Source organism: Pollachius pollachius, assembly GCF_949987615.1.
Source record: "Pollachius pollachius genome assembly, chromosome: 19".
In the NCBI taxonomy this organism is placed as follows: Eukaryota; Metazoa; Chordata; class Actinopteri; order Gadiformes; family Gadidae; genus Pollachius; species Pollachius pollachius.
Window position 1 is genome coordinate 20,222,605 of NC_136952.1, and position 17,185 is coordinate 20,239,789.

The 17,185-nt window shown below is 46.5% G+C and overlaps 1 protein-coding gene across 1 annotated transcript in view; it reads left to right on the forward strand.

Moving 5' to 3' along the window:
• ryr2a (ryanodine receptor 2a (cardiac)) overlaps positions 1–17,185 on the forward strand; it is a gene marked incomplete at both ends in the record, with an annotated part of 175,982 nt that overhangs the window by 73,291 nt on the left and 85,506 nt on the right. Inside the window, 13 exons of the mRNA XM_079757379.1 lie at positions 3,033–3,193; positions 3,554–3,716; positions 4,407–4,493; positions 5,145–5,276; positions 7,770–7,864; positions 7,965–8,140; positions 8,544–9,181; positions 10,051–10,251; positions 12,338–12,443; positions 13,931–14,074; positions 14,322–14,449; positions 14,864–15,009; positions 16,561–16,675. Coding sequence (XP_079613505.1) covers positions 3,033–3,193; positions 3,554–3,716; positions 4,407–4,493; positions 5,145–5,276; positions 7,770–7,864; positions 7,965–8,140; positions 8,544–9,181; positions 10,051–10,251; positions 12,338–12,443; positions 13,931–14,074; positions 14,322–14,449; positions 14,864–15,009; positions 16,561–16,675 — 2,292 coding nt within the window. The remainder of the gene's footprint in view (positions 1–3,032; positions 3,194–3,553; positions 3,717–4,406; positions 4,494–5,144; positions 5,277–7,769; positions 7,865–7,964; positions 8,141–8,543; positions 9,182–10,050; positions 10,252–12,337; positions 12,444–13,930; positions 14,075–14,321; positions 14,450–14,863; positions 15,010–16,560; positions 16,676–17,185) is intronic.

The window sequence follows — 17,185 nt, forward strand, 5'->3', positions numbered from 1 at the left end:
TACGATTTTGTAGACCAGTGGACGAGCAGCTCCGGCGGGGGGAACTCGGCGGCAGCTCAGCTTGGTAGGACAATCCCTTTCTCTGCCGGACTGCCGGACAAGCTCCCCCCGTCGGAGCTGCCGGACTGCCGCCAAAGCTTGGGCGGCAGTCCGGAGGAGGAGACATGGAGGAGAAAGGGATTGTACTCCCGGAGCTGAGCTGCCGGACTGCCTCCGAGCTCCCCCCACTGGACAGTCCGGCGGGGGATACCTCAGCTCCGGGAGTACAATCCCTTTCTCCTCCATGTCGCGGTTCATGGACTTCAGAGAGTCAAGGCCAAAGTTCCTTTGCCCCAATTCTTCTCAACCATGGCCGAGATATCCCCCACTACGAGTCTTTACTTGTTGTGGAAGTACCAGAGACATCAGACGCAGTCTTTATGATTCATAATATCATCCGAGGTGCACATAGCTCTTGGCCGTGATATTAGATATAATATTATATAAATACCCATATATTATATTATTATTATTATTATTATTATTATTATTATTATTATTGTTGTTGTTATTATTATTATATTATATTATATTATATTATATAGATATAGAGCTCCAGGAGTCCGTGAAAGGCAACAATCCCTTCTCCTCCATGCTGTGGTTCAGTCTGACAGCTCATTGGTCAATGGGCAGCAGCTCATTTACATTAAAGCTACAGACACCAGAAACAGCGCATTCTGAAGGGACTGAAACAGAGGGGAATAGCGGTAGGCAAGATTTTTTTTTAAATTCAATTCAATTCAATTTTATTTGTATAGCCCTTAATCACCATTACAGTCTCAAAGGGCTTAACAAGTCAAATATTTATGACACCCCCCTTTACCCAAGCCCCCACAAGGGCAAGAAAAAACTCCCTTGAAATTAGCAAGGAAGAAATCTTGAGAAGAAACGCATAGTGGGGGATCCTTCTTCCAGGGATGGTCAGGAGTGCAATGGGTGCCATAATTGACATACAGGTAAATACATGCACAAAAATGGTGATGTGGTGCTGGCCGGTTGACCATGAGGAGAGTCCAGGCATCCAGTCCAGTCACCGCAACATGCTAGAACAGACAGAATAGTGAATTAGAACGGAACAGTACATAGCGGGAATGTATACTGCATTAACAACACAAACAACCAGAGTGGTCTTCACTTCGCATTTTCACAATCGTTTTCACAATCCTATGTTCCAAATGCAAGATCGTAGAGGTGCGTTTTGAGCTTTCCTTTGAATAGCTCCACAGAGTCAGCTTCCCTGATCACTTGTGGCAGCCTATTCCATAGGAAGGGGGCTCGATAGGCAAACGCTCTCTGTCCGGCCGATTTCTTTTTAACCTTCGGCAGTGAAAGAAGGCCAGCTCCCGAAGACCGGAGGGACCGAGAAGGACTATAAGGAATGATCAGGTCCTTCAGGTAGGATGGAGAAGATCCATGCACGGCTTTATAGGTTAGCAGTAGCACCTTAAAGTCCGATCTGAAAGTTATTGGTAGCCAGTGCAGAGAGGCGAGAATAGGTGTGATATGATCAAACCTTCTCGTTCTGGTCAGCAGTCTAGCTGCAGCATTCTGTACAAGCTGTAGACTTTTTGTGGTAGATTTTGGTAGTCCCGAGAACAGTGCATTGCAATAATCCAGTCTTGATGAAACAAATGCATGAATCAGTGTCTCTGCATCCGCTGCAGATAACATTGGTCTGATTCTTGCAATGTTTCTCAGATGAAAGAAGGCAATTCTAGTTATGCTTCTAACATGTTGGTTGAAGCACAGTTGAGGGTCGAACAGGACCCCAAGATTCTTGACTGATGCACTCTGTAGGATGGCGAGTCCATCCAACCACAGTGAGACATCCTCAAACTCTCTCCGGTCCCGCTTCGAGCCGATAATTATCAGCTCTGTCTTCCCAGTGTTAAGCTGGAGGAAGTTTTGTGACATCCAGCCCCTCACCGCAGCTAGACAGGACTCAACCCTCTGGATCTGGGGCGAGTTCCCTGAATCCACTGGAATGAAGAGCTGGGTGTCATCCGCGTAGCAGTGGTAACTAATTCCGAAGCTGCGGATAACGTCGCCCAAGGGAAGCATATAAATTGCAAAAAGTAATGGGCCAAGGACCGACCCTTGTGGTAAGCCAAAGCGTAGTTTGCAGTGTTTTGATTCTGAACCCTCATGGAGCACAAATTGGGTTCTATCTGTGAGGTACGATTCAAGCCAACCAAGAGCCGTACCCCCGAAACCAACATAGTGCTCAAGACGGTGAAGAAGAATGCTATGGTCGATCGTGTCGAACGCAGCACTCAGGTCCAGCAGCACAAGCATTGAGCTTGTATTTTTATCCAAGGCAAGAAGGATGTCATTTACAACTCTTGTAACAGCAGTTTCAGTTGAGTGGAAATTCCTGAACCCTGACTGGAAAGGTTCGAAGAGATTATTCCTCGTCAGATAATCGACGATTTGCTTTGCTACAATCCTTTCCTGTACCTTGGACAGGAAGGTCAGGTTCGATATAGGCCGATAGTTCCTGACTAAGTCAGGGTCTAGGCCAGGCTTTTTGAGTAGCGGTTTTATCACCGCAGCCTTGAAATTGGAGGGAACAATTCCTGTTGAAAGCGAAAGATTCATAAGCGAGAGGATAGTAGGCCCCACAGTTGGAAGAAGTTCTTTAACTAAACGCTTTTTGCAACAATCAGCTTCAAAAACATGTTTTCTGGAACTCAAATACTATGTTTACTTGTTGGGAAAACACCATAATATGTCTCCTTTAAACCGTTGAAGATGCTGGATTTCAACCTGACCTCCTGTGTCTTCCCCCACTGGTACCTTCTCATGTTTGAAGACACTGGTTCTGGTTATAACTTTATCTCCTGTGTCTACCACTGGTTGTATTTTCTCATGTTGAAGACACTAGATGTGGTTATAGCCTAACCTCCTGTGTCTTCCAATGGTTGTACCTTCTCGTGTTGAAGAGGCTGGATGTGGTTTTAACCTGATCTCCCATATCTTTCCCCTCTGGTCAGTACTTCTTCTCGGTGCGCGTCTTCCCGGGGCAGGAGCCCGGGAGTGTGTGGGTGGGATGGGTCACCTCTGACTTCCATCAGTACGACCCTTCCTTTGAGCTGCACAAGGTGCGCACGGTCACTGTCACCCTTGGAGACGAGAAGGGCAAAGTTCACGAGAGGTAAGTCCTCCCTCCTTTCTCAGCACCCTAGGGGGTAGCGTAGCCTGGCACAGCCAGAGCAGAATCGCTTTGTTAATTAGGTCTGGACAGCATGGAGTTGGCAGGGTTTCTTCAGTAAATGAAAGGCTAAAAATATCAGATGTGAAATCCTGCAGCTATGAATCTAATGAGACAACAAAACTGTTGCCAAAGAGCACTCAGCATTTGACACTCCCATATAAAGTTTTTCTGTCCATCAATAGCGTGTAACCCCTGTCTAATACTTTCTTTCTTCAAAGTGGATCCTTGTCATTGTGTTTTGGTTTTCAACCAGAGAAGTGCCTCAGGTTCGCTATATCTCTGTGTGTTTCTGTCTGCCAGCATAAAGCGCAGCAACTGCTACATGGTGTGGGCTGGAGAGTGCACCAGTCCAGGCCAGAGCCGCAGCAACAACAACGGCTTGGAGATCGGATGTCTGGTGGACACCGCCAACGGACTGCTCACCTTCACGGCCAACGGGAAAGAGCTCAGCACTTACTACCAGGTACACCTTCACGTCCTCCTACTGTTGCTTGCATTGTTCACCACGTAACATTCTGTAGAAGCTATGAGGTAAGATGACAATTCCATGTTACACCACCAAACAAATGATTCCAATATCACTCCAAAGGTACAATATGCCAGCATTTTTATTTCAAGCTAGCCTAGTCCAGACTTTAAAATAGACAGCTCTGCTCCTCCCCTCTTCCCTTTTCCTGTTCCCTTTAAGCATGTTCTTCATAGGCAACAAGGTTAAAAGTCCCTTTAATTCATTCGATCACAGCTACCAGTTACATGGATTCCAACTGGCTGTTGATCGGCCAGAAAAAGCATACTTTTTTTTACTCTCAGGTTTCTCCGCACAAACAAGGAAATCAACCCCAGTATTCTTTTGATAAGTGTCTACAAAAAAGGATGTTTTCCGGAGAAAATTAACAGAATTTGTTCTATTTAACAAAAAAAAGTGCTACATAAACGTGTTTCTCTCCCACAGGAATCAAACAAAAACATTAGCATTATGAATTGTTGGTATTTGTGATTGCTGTCTTATATTTATCTTTAACAATTGAACAATGTAGTATTATACAATATAGTACTAGTATGCAGAGCAGTTCCACTGCGCTAGAACGGATGAAGGGTTTGTCTAAACCAAAGGGAGGAGACTGAAGGCCCTTGGGACCGTGTTCTCCTTCAGGTGGAGCCCAGCACCAAGCTGTTCCCTGCAGTCTTTGCTCAGGCCACCAGTCCCAACGTGTTCCAGTTTGAACTGGGTCACATCAAGGTGAGGACACAGTCATCAACATCAAATAAAACACTATACTCTATCCCCCCCATGGCAGATTTTGACAAAACACAAATTAATAATTAGATATGCCACACACTCGTCCAACCCACGAAAATAACTCTCTCTTGAATTCATATATCTAGTTTCTGTTTCTGTAGTTGTAGTGTTTTCTAGGTTCATCTGGACTCAGTTGGATATCAGTCCAAACCGATCAAATAACCACTCTAATGTATCGTGGGAAATGAGTCAGTTAGCGGAGTCTCCAGGGGGCGGTGTTACGCTGCGTCACGTGACCTTAAAGCTGAGTCGGATTCATAATCACTCCCAGCCCTCAGCGCTTTGAGCGCCTTCCCTCGGCTCACCAAAGCACCGCAAGCATCCGTCAACATTTCAGCATAGATTAAAGTAGAGACTGTAGACATCGTCTCTGGGTAAATTAAACCTTCTGAGGGAAAAATAAATGTTATGTTTTAGCACTAATGTTGATGTTAATTAATAAAACAAATTGTAAATATATAAAACCCCAGCTACAGTAGGCCTGCAGCAGGTCAGAGCCCAGCTACAGTAGGCCTGCAGCGGGTCAGAGCTCCATGTCCCGGTAGGTCTTCTAACCAGTGGTCTGATGAGTGTGGTCTGTCCCTGGTCCAGAACGTGATGCCGGTGTCGGCCGGTCTGTTCAAGAGTGAGAAGATGAACCCGGCTCCGCAGTGCCCCCCGCGGCTCCACGTGCAGCTCCTCACCTCGGTGCTGTGGAGTCGGCTCCCCAACCACTTCCCTAAGGTGGGCTTCACATCCCTCCCTGTGTCCAGGGGCTACAGGGGCACCACACTGTGGTGTTCATGTGGTATATTATCATCTGACTTTCTTATTTTTTTTTGGACTTCGCGATCGTCTTCTTATTTATTTTTTTGTTGAATTATCTGCCACCGCTACGACCAATTGACTTCATAAAAGTAACCGTCTCATATCTCTATGAGAGATATGAGCTACTTAGCTTGAACATACAAACAAGATCTAAGAGGGTTTATTGGAGATCGCCAAACGATGTCCGTAACCATAGGCATGAGCGCTGCCTCGGTAGCTATGGGGCGCCAGCAGAGGCCCCGCGGCGGAGGGCTGTCCTGGTTGGGAGCCCTCCGTCAGATGGAGACCAGATTCCTCACATATTAAGCCAGGTTGAAACCTTTTCCCCAGCACCATAGTCCAGCTGCAACCTGGATCTGGGAAACCAGGTCAGAATTGAACGCTGTCAGCTGGTACCATCAAGGGCAACGTCAGGTTTACCTCTAAATAATCAGAATCTCTCACTTACCGGTCTTGCACTCGTGGTATATCCTGTCTATTATTGATTTGCCTTCAACTTGATCAATATAAATAAACATCAAAATCAATCGTGTTCAAAATGATGTTGGTTCTCCTGCCCTGCTGCCTAACGTTTGAAGTCCACTGAGACAAGGATACTAGTATTCAAATACATGTGAAAATATGGAGTTACACCAAGATTGAGCTAACGGATCATTATTGTATATCTGTTCAGTATTCATTCTATTTTGTGAATCTAGGTCATTAATCATGTCTACTCTGTTTAGTATTCAGATGTTTTCATTTCACTTTGGTGCTTGACTGATTGTGTTCCAGAAATGATTCAGATGTATTGTATCAATGTATTCCACCGGTCTGGTCTCTACCAATGAAGTGTGCAGTGATCAAACTGAAACCGCATTGAGTGTGAAACAAATCTGTAGCCTAAGAACTAAAGGCTAACCTCTTGTATCTCCTGCCCTATAGTCGGTGTTACTTAAAGGCTAACCTCTTGTATCTCCTGCCCTATAGTCGGTGTTACTTAAAGGCTAACCTCTTGTATCTCCTGGCCTATAGTCAGTGTTACTTAAAGGCTAACCTCTTGTATCTCCCGCCCTATAGTCGGTGTTACTTAAAGGCTAACCTCTTGTGTCTCCTGCCCTATAGTCAGTGTTACTTAAAGGCTAACCTCTTGTATCTCCCGCCCTATAGTCGGTGTTACTTAAAGGCTAACCTCTTGTATCTCCTGGCCTATAGTCAGTGTTACTTAAAGGCTAACCTCTTGTATCTCCCGCCACTATAGTCGGTGTTACTTAAAGGCTAACTTCTTGTATCTCCTGCCCTATAGTCGGTGTTACTTAAAGGCTAACCTCTTGTATCTCCCGCCCTATAGTCGATGTTACTTAAAGGCTAACCTCTTGTATCTCCCGCCCTATAGTCTGTGTTACTTAAAGGCTAACCTCTTGTATCTCCTGCCCTATAGTCAGTGTTACTTAAAGGCTAACCTCTTGTATTTCCTGCCCTATAGTCGGTGTTACTTAAAGGCTAACCTCTTGTATCTCCTGCCCTATGGTCAGTGTTACTTAGAGGCTAACCTCTTGTATCTTCTGGCCTATAGTCGGTGTTACTTAAAGGCTAACCTCTTGTATCTCCTGCCCTATAGTCAGTGTTACTTAAAGGCTAACCTCTTGTATCTCCTGGCCTATAGTCAGTGTTACTTAAAGGCTAACCTCTTGTATCTCCCGCCACTATAGTCGGTGTTACTTAAAGGCTAACTTCTTGTATCTCCTGCCCTATAGTCGGTGTTACTTAAAGGCTAACCTCTTGTATCTCCCGCCCTATAGTCGATGTTACTTAAAGGCTAACCTCTTGTATCTCCCGCCCTATAGTCTGTGTTACTTAAAGGCTAACCTCTTATATCTCCTGCCCTATAGTCGGTGTTACTTAAAGGCTAACCTCTTGTATCTCCTGCCCTATAGTCGGTGTTACTTAAAGGCTATCCTGTTGTGTGTCCTACCCTGTAGTCTGTGTTACTTAAAGGCTAACCTCTTGTATCTCCTGGCCTATAGTCGGTGTTACTTAAAGGCTAACCTCTTATATCTCCTGCCCTATAGTCGGTGTTACTTAAAGGCTAACCTCTTGTATCTCCTGGCCTATAGTGGATGTTACTTAAAGGCTAACCTCTTGTATCTCCTGGCCTATAGTCGGTGTTACTTAAAGGCTAACCTCTTGTATCTCCTGCCCTATAGTCGGTGTTACTTAAAGGCTATCCTGTTGTGTGTCCTACCCTGTAGTCTGTGTTACTTAAAGGCTAACCTCTTGTATCTCCTGGCCTATAGTGGATGTTACTTAAAGGCTAACCTCTTGTATCTCCTGCCCTATAGTCGGTGTTAATTAAAGGCTAACCTCTTGTATCTCCTGCCCTATAGTCTGTGTTAATCAAAGGCTAACCTCTTGTGTCTCCTGCCCTAGGTGTCGGTGTCCAGGGTGAACGACAGACATGGATGGCTAGTCCAGTGCAACGAGCCGCTGCAGTTCATGGCCCTTCATATCCCTGAGGAGAACAGGTACCCACAGACGTTGAAGCTCCCTCCGTGGCGCAGACCGTAGGCCCAACACACTCTGAGCAGAGCTCTGGCCCCCCTCCTGTGCCCCGCTGCCCCCCAGGTCCATGGACATCCAGGAGCTGTCAGAGCACGCCGAGCTGCTGAAGTTCCACTACCACACCCTGCGGCTGTACTCGGCCGTGTGCGCCCTGGGGAACAACCGGGTGGCCCACGCCCTCTGCTCCCACGTGGATGAGGCCCAGCTGCTCCAGGCCATAGAGAACAAGTACATGCCAGGTACTGCCCCTGGTCGGCCGCCAGGCCGTGTTCCCCAGAGACGCCCCGGCCCACGCACGTCGGATTTGTTAGAGTTCTTTTTTTTGTCAGGGACAACGCAGAACAGGTTAACAACATGACGGATGTGCTACATCACCCCCTTCCCTAGTTATGCTTTCCTACATAAATCGTTAAAAGTCCTGGGACCTATTTGTATTTTTATTTAGTAGGTAGGGCATTTCAAATTTGTATGCCTTTCATGGTAAAGGAAGACTGAGAGGGCCCCGCTGCAGTTACCAACACTAATGCTCTTCTGCCTTACGAGCTGACCAAGTGCACAGAAGCAACACATTGTGCTCTGAGAGCGGGTGTCGTCGGGCGCCTCCCCCCCAAACATGTGCTTGAGTCTTTTTTCCTCCCTCAGGGTTGTTGCGGACCGGCTACTACGACCTCCTCATGGACATCCACCTGAGCAGCTACGCCACGGCCCGCCTGATGATGAACAACGAGTACATCGTGCCCATGACCGAGGAGACCAAGACCATCACGCTGTTCCCCGACCACACCAAGAAGCACGCGCTGCCCGGCATCGGCCTCAGCACCTCGCTGAGGCCCAGGATGCACTTCTCCTCCCCGAGCTTCGTCCGCCGAGCGGGCTCGCGAGGGGGCGGCAGCGCGCCGGCCCTGTCGTGGGACTGCTTCCAGCACAGCCCCGAGTTCCCCTTGGAGACCCTGAAGACCAAGACCATCGGCATGCTGACCGAGGCGGTGAGGGAGGGCAGCATGCACGTGAGGGACCCTGTGGGCGGGAGCAGCGAGTTCCTCTTCGTGCCCCTCATCAAGCTCTTCTACACGCTGCTGATCATGGGCGTGTTCCACAACGGAGACCTGAAGAACGTCCTGCAGCTGATCGAGCCCACCGTGTTCTCCGAGGGAGCCGGCGGCCCGGAGGAGAGGACCGCGCAGGCCTCGGCTCCGGAGGTGGCGGACGGGGCTGACGGAGCAGGAGGAGGAGGAAGAGGACTGCTCCAGATGAAGCTTCCAGAGCCAGTGAAACTCCAGGTGAGACCTGGTGGGGTACTGCACACATAGAACTCAGATTATATTTTCCTCCTTCCTTGTCCTAGTCTGGAGGAGCCCAGTTAAAGCCCCCTAGATGACTTTAACTTGGCTCCTCCAGGACGCAGGGTAGGGGTGTTAGAAGACCGGTTTACTATAAAAGCTGGGTGACCCTGATACATGACCTGGTGCTCCATGTTGCCGTGTGGGAGAACTCTCCTGTGTGTGTGTGTCGTGATGGCTGGTTCTATTTCCTTCCTACTGACTGCCCGAGGCAGTGCTTTAGAACTGGATGTATCCCTTTCGGGCACGCGCAGGTCGAGGGTGTATACCAACTTAGTCACGTAGCGATCCTGGATGACGTAGGGTGCTATCCGCCCAAAAGCATGAAGGCCCCCGTCATCCTGAAGTTTGTACCTTCTCACTTCTCGCAGAATTTCCCGTTGCAGGTGAAACGTAAACAAACCATTCTGAAACAAATAGTTTGAATAACTGGTGGCTCTTCGCAACAGAAGCCTCACAACCAGAAGGTTGGCATTGCCATCTGTCAGATATTAGTGAGAAAAAGGACAAGCTGATGTCAGTATATCTATTCCGAGTTAATTCAGTACGCTCCTGACTCATTTCTGCCCTATCAGGGCATCTCTTCCCTGATTGATTGGGGGATACATCTTATCTGTCAATCACAGGTGTGTGAGGGCAACACTTCTTAACGGTGAAGAAATGTGTCGGGGGAGCGGAGACAGATGGGAGGTTCTTTGGGTTATTTAGTTTCAAAATCGTTCTCTTTTTGCAGCCCTGAACTCTTGAGGACAGCAGCACTAAATGGTCCAGAAGTTATTCATTCACAAGCTACTAACCTTCTCCTGCAGATGTGCCGTCTGCTGCAGTACCTGTGTGACTGCCAGGTGCGTCACCGCATCGAGGCCGTGGTGGCCTTCTCCGACGACTTCGTAGCCTGCCTCCAGGCCAACCAGAAGTTCCGCTACAACGAGGTGATGCAGGCGCTCAACATGTCCGCCGCGCTCACTGCCAAGAAGACGAAGGAGTTCCGCTCCCCACCGCAGGAACAGGTAGGGGCCAGAAGGGACAGTAGGGAACAGGGTTTGTTGCTGCTAATATCTATTCACAATCTGGACAACACGTGTGTCACCATGTGCGCTGGATAACAACACTTGGCCTTGTTTATTGAAAAAGGACTGTACCGGCCTGGGTGATGAAAGCACCTTAACAGTATATCATGGCTTCATAGCCAATAAAATGTGTCCAAAGGACTTTGCTGTACCAATTCTTCCCAGGAGCATTTAGAGCTTTCGCCTGGAACATGAAAATACCAATTGAATGAACTCAACCGTATATTTAGTGCAAATATTAACGTGGGTTCTGAATAAGCATAATAATTTAAAATTTATGCCACAAGTTATTTTAGAAGAGAAATTCTGCCCCATTTCTTCAGAAGCGACATTCAGAAATAGACCAAAGACCAAGAAAACCATTTGAGTGCAAATCTTAAAGTCCTCCTTTCCATAAATCAATCAAAGAACTAAGTGATATTTAACATCGTCATTAAAACTCTAATGAATGAATCATGCCTCGTTAACTATTTAAGTGGTTTGGAACGGAAGGCTGTACCACACAATGGTTAACCCACAGAGCCCCAGAAGGACTGTTGTTTGTGTTTACTTTGGTCTCTGTAGATCGGCGGTGATGAGGTGTGGTCTGCCTCAGAGAATTTTGAGGTTGAGGTTTAGAGTGGTTGACATAAGTAAGAGATGACTGGTGAAAGTCTGCTTCCATAGATCCACAACATACACCCCACAGATAAACCCACACGTGTGTCTCCAGTCGTCACCTCTCCGTCATACCACCAGGGGTCAGCCGTCAGGTGCTGTGTGGCCACAACATACAAAAGGAAGACTTGAAGGACATAATCAGACGGGAAGTCTGGAGTAATCAGTTATTCTAGAGCCTCCGCAAAAATGGAATGACGCATATTATCATCAATGGTAATTTGATGATTATTTTTGTTGGATAAGGGAGTGTCTAATACAAATATATTAACTTGACTGTGAAAAAAATATAATATTCACGTCATTATACATAAACAGTTTTTTTATTTGTTGTCTTAAATAGAAAATATTTAACATTTCAACGTTCAAATATCTAAAAACAAATAGACCTATGTTATTTTTTTTTTTGAGTTGCATATTTATATTTCCCTAATTGTTTCCAACAATGGAACCCATATCAAACCCAAATCAATCCTTAGTTTTATTAAACGCTCTTTTTCATTTGCTCGCATGTCAATGCCGTCAAATGCCCTTTACCCACTGACAGCCGGGGTAACACGCAAAACAAATATCCATATCATATCTCAACAGCCATCTATGTTACTACAATGAAATCCTTCAACAAGTTGCTCATGCCAGCCACTAAGCTAATGCACTTTTTTCTGTTTCCCACACAGACTTTACTTGGCGGGTCATTTTGTATTTCTAGTTGTTTTAAGAGAAAAGAGTCAGCGATAGTTTCCAACAATGTACACATATGGAAAGTCTGTTTAATCTATATTATATACCTTCTTTGTTAAATCTGTTTAGTCTTTCTTTCATAGTTGTAGTTGTAGTTGTTTTCATAGTAGTCTGTATTATATACAGTCTAATTTAAGTCGATGGAAGCTGTATTACATACGCCTATGTGCGTTACACTATCCCTAGAGCTCCACTGGCCAAACAGTTCTTTACCTGCTCTTCACTGTTGTAGAGCTGGTAAAGAACTCTATCTCTATCTAGTGGATACTAGATAGAATAGGGTACTTTGTACTTCGCCTGATGTGGAGAAATACTGACCAAACGATGGCTCAATAGAGAGGAGGGCTGCTGCCCGTCTCCTGGGCATGTTAACAACGCGAGACACGCACTCAGCATATTGGTCGGGACACTAACGGGATGTGTGTCTGTGGTTCAGTTGTAAAGGATACTGACGGGATGTGTGTCTCTGGCACAGTTGTAAAGGATACTGACGGGATGTGTGTCTCTGGTATGGTTGTAAAGGATACTGACGGGATGTGTGTCTGTGGTTCAGTTGTAAAGGATTCTGACGGGATGTGTGTCTCTGGTACAGTTGTAAAGGATACTGATGGGATGTGTGTCTCTCCAGATAAACATGCTGCTGAACTTCAAGGATGAGAAGCACGAGTGTCCCTGTCCAGAGGGCATCAGGGAGCAGCTGATGGCCTTCCATGAAGACCTCATGATCCACTGCGGTACCAACTCATTTTTACTGAAGACACGGTTTCATCTCATCCAACTCTTGACTGAATGTATCCCGTTGCGTTCGTGTCGTAGCACATGAATCATAATACTGAACCACGAGGACAGGGTGTGAGTGAGTGGATGGAAATGTGGTAGAGCAGGGGAATAGTAAATCATCATACTTGGTTTATACAAGAATATGTATAATTGGGGAAGTAGTGTTGTAGTTGTATACCCCTTGCTTCACTGAGCACCAGCGCGCTGCGCAGCGCTATGTCGACATAAAACATGCTCAACTCTAATCAATGAGAGCATGTACACTCAACTCTGATCACTGAGAGCATGTACACTCAACTCTGAGAGCATGTACACTCAACTCTGATCACTGAGAGCATGTACACTCAACTCTGAGAGCATGTACACTGAACTCTGATCACTGAGAGCATGTACACTGAACTCTGATCACTGAGAGCATGTACACTGAACTCTGATCAATGAGAGCATGTACACTGAACTCTGATCACTGAGAGCATGTACACTGAACTCTGATCACTGAGAGCATGTACACTGAACTCTGATCACTGAGAGCATGTACACTGAACTCTGATCACTGAGAGCATGCACACTGAACTCTGATCACTGAGAGCATGTACACTGAACTCTGATCAATGAGAGCATGTACACTGAACTCTGATCAATGAGAGCATGTACACTGAACTCTGATCACTGAGAGCATGTACACTGAACTCTGATCACTGAGAGCATGTACACTGAACTCTGATCACTGAGAGCATGTACACTGAACTCTGATCACTGAGAGCATGTACACTGAACTCTGATCACTGAGAGCATGTACACTGAACTCTGATCACTGAGAGCATGTACACTGAACTCTGATCACTGAGAGCATGTACACTGAACTCTGATCACTGAGAGCATGTACACTCAGTACTACAATACAGCAGACACACCGAGCCTTAGCAGCAAAACGCTAAGATAGACATTGAGACACATCAAAGCGACCACCTAAAAGAGAATTAATGCATAAACATGCATTTGTTTCTTACTTACTATCTGGCAGCGAGAGTCAAGAGGAGGAGCTAAATTGACTATCAAAATGCGGCGTTGAACGTGTGCACAACTGAGGCGCCACAGACGTCACAAGCCAGGCTATGCAACACTTTCATGCTCAATGTAGTTCTTGAGTAACAATGTGATGTGTGTATGGTTAGTTCGGAATGTAAAACATAACTATGATCGAGTGTGATTTTGGCGTGTGGTTGAAGAACCTTTTCGCCTCACCAGAATTGTTACACCTGTCCCAAAAGAAAGTGACTTCACTGTAATACCTGGCAAGGCTTTCAGGTGGGCAGAGAGGACTATCCACGGTCACTCAACTTTGCATCCTAAAGATTAGTTTTGTTAATCTTGAACTCCAATAAATAACTTCTTGTTCTGCCAGGAGATGATGTGTGCTAAAGTTCTGAGATGTCCGCAGGCATAGAGATTGACGAGGACAAAGGAAACGACTGCGACGGCGACTGCACCTTCCGGGGCCGTCTGATGTCGCTGGTGGAGAAGGTGGCCAACCTCAAGAGGAAGACCGATGAGCTGCCCAAGAAGAAGAAGGACAAGAAGCCCAGTAAGGGCAACCCAAAGTCTGCTTTAGTTCCACTGGTTTTAGTCCATTTGGCCTTTTCTTACACGCTCAATTTCAAACTTCTTCTTGTCTAAAGCAGTACTACTATAAATACTGTACTTCTTGATTCCCCAGACCAGTATGGTGCTTTACCTTTGTCTCCTCCTCCTCCTCCTCCTCTTCCTCCTCCTCCTCCTCCTCCTCTTTCTCCTCCTCCTCCTCCTCCTCCTCCTCCTCCTCTCTTGTCCAGGCACCCTCCAGCAGCTGATCTCTGACACGATGGTCCGCTGGGCTCAGGAGTCGGTCATCGAGGACCCCGAGCTCGTCAGGGCCATGTTCGTCCTGCTTCACCGGCAGTATGACGGCATCGGAGGGCAGGTGGGTGTATGTGTGTGTTCCTCAAAACCTGTCTCTCTAACTCTGTACATGGTGAGCTCTGTGTCTCTCTAACTCTGTACATGGTGACGTCTGTGTCTCTCTAACTCTGTACATGGTGAGCTCTGTGTCTCTCTAACTCTGTACATGGTGAGCTCTGTGTCTCTCTAACTCTGTACATGGTGAGCTCTGTGTCTCTCTAACTCTGTACATAGTGAGCTCTGTGTCTCTCTAACTCTGTACATGGTGAGCTCTGTGTCTCTCTAACTCTGTACATGGTGAGCTCTGTGTCTCTCTAACTCTGTACATGGTGACGTCTGTGTCTCTCTAACTCTGTACATGGTGAGCTCTGTGTCTCTCTAACTCTGTACATGGTGAGTGCTGTGTGTCCCACTGCCTTTCCTTATGTCTCTCCAGGTACGAGCGCTCCCCAAGACCTACACCATCAACGCTGTGTCTGTGGAGGACACCATCAAGCTGCTGGCGGCACTGGGCCAGATCCGCTCGCTGCTCAGTGTCCGCATGGGGAAGGAGGAGGAGAAGCTGATGATCAGAGGACTAGGGTGAGAGGAGGGTGAGACCAGGGTGACTATGACTAGGGTGAGACTAGGGTGAGCCTCAGCTTTGTCGATTTGAGGCATCAGCCGTGTGCTGGATTGTTTTAGGGATGAGTCAGAGGGACAAAGGTCAAGCTGTGTGCAGTTGGAAGGGTTCATGTGGTAACAACAGAGTAGTATAGCGGGAGTAGCAGCAGGGTCCACTCCATGGTAAAAGACCTGCACAAATGCGCACACAAAAGGCTCTGCACTTTATTAGACATGGAGGATGATCTCACTTATATGTATATATAATTATTTTTAAATATATATTTATATATATGAGCAACAACATCCATGTCTAATACAACTCAACCAAAGTAATCCTCATAGGCAAATATTTCTTGCTCTCTACCACATCACATTCATTTACGCTTTTATCAAAAGCCCAACCATGAAGATGGTACCCAGGAATACATATTCTACAAAGTTATATTTTGGAGTTTTCTCTAGGTGATGGAAGATGTAGAGGGAAAAGATCAGTATTATGTAAATTCCCTCCTTGTATTGAGGGAGCAGCGAGCCATCTGGCCGTCTCAGAGGGTACCAAACAGGCTGTAAGGTCTGACACCGTCCAGGATGTAGGCTGGGCCGGAGCCATTAGGGCGTCTCAGAGCGTACCAAACAGGCTGTAAGGTCTGACCACGTCCAGGATGTAGGCTGGGCTGTGCCATTAGGGCGTCTAAAAGGGTACCAAACAGGCTGTAAGGTCTGACACCGTCCAGGATGTAGGCTGGGCCGGAGCCATTAGGGCGTCTCAGAGCGTACCAAACAGGCTGTAAGGTCTGACCACGTCCAGGATGTAGGCTGGGCTGTGCCATTAGGGCGTCTAAGAGGGTACCAAACAGGCTGTAAGGTCTGACACCGTCCAGGATGTAGGCTGGGCTGTGCCATTAGGGCGTCTCAGAGCGTACCAAACAGGCTGTAAGGTCTGACCATGTCCAGGATGTAGGCTGGGCCGGAGCCATTAGGGCGTCTCAGAGGGTACCAAACAGGCTGTAAGGTCTGACCACGTCCAGGATGTAGGCTGGTGCTCCGAGGCATTTTAAGCAATAATTCAAGAAGATGCAACACAGTGTTGAAGTGGGTTGTGGAAAAAATACAGAAGAAATTACTAACTCTTCATCAAAACTTTTCGAACTTCTATCCAAGGCAACAGGGAAAAATATTTAAATTGAATTAAAGGCCCTGTAGTCGTTGGATAGAAATGGCATCAGTCATAAGTGAGTGAAATGTGCTGTGAAAATGCTAATTTTCACAGAGTTGACTGCCCCTGCCTCTGGATGACACTCGATTTTAGACCACAGGCGCTTCATTTCTGACCAATCAGGAGCATCCATTCTGCCTGGTCAGCACAAGTGTTGCGTGAATGCAACACTTCTCAGGGGCGGAGAAACGTAGGAAAGGGGTCCGCTGAGAGGGTGGAGACCGGGTCCCTCTCTGTTCTACCCTCACTGTACCAGTGGCAAACCTTTAAAGAGCGGTTCCCGTTCCTGACACTCTTCTCCTGTCCTCCAGGGACATCATGAACAACAAGGTCTTCTACCAGCACCCCAACCTGATGCGGGCGCTGGGCATGCACGAGACGGTCATGGAGGTCATGGTCAACGTGCTGAGTGGAGGAGAGTCCAAGGTACTTACACTGGTTACACCGTCCTGCTGTACCATAGTGGGGGAAGTCCAAGGTATCTGGTTCTGGTTACAATGTCCTATTGCAGTGAAATCAACGTATGTGACAGCATGTAATTCATATGTAAAAGTGATGTATGTTCAATCGTACAGTTTTCTTAGGGTTAGGGGTTAAGGGTAAGATTAGGCTTAAAAGCTAGTTACTCAATAATTAGGTCTAAATGCTGTAAAAGGTTGGTAGATTGCATTGTTGGAGCAAGGAGAATGTAATGTAAAATGTCACCATTTCTACCCTCTATATTTCTTTTAACAGGAAATCAACTTTCTATATAATATACTCTCTCTACATTCTTCGTGACAGGAAATTACCTTTCAATATTTAACATACTCTCTCTTTAAACCTCATGACAGGAAATCACCTTTCAATATTTAACATACTCTCTCTTTAAACCTCATGACAGGAAATCACCTTTCAATATTTAACATACTCTCTCTTTAATCCTCATGACAGGAA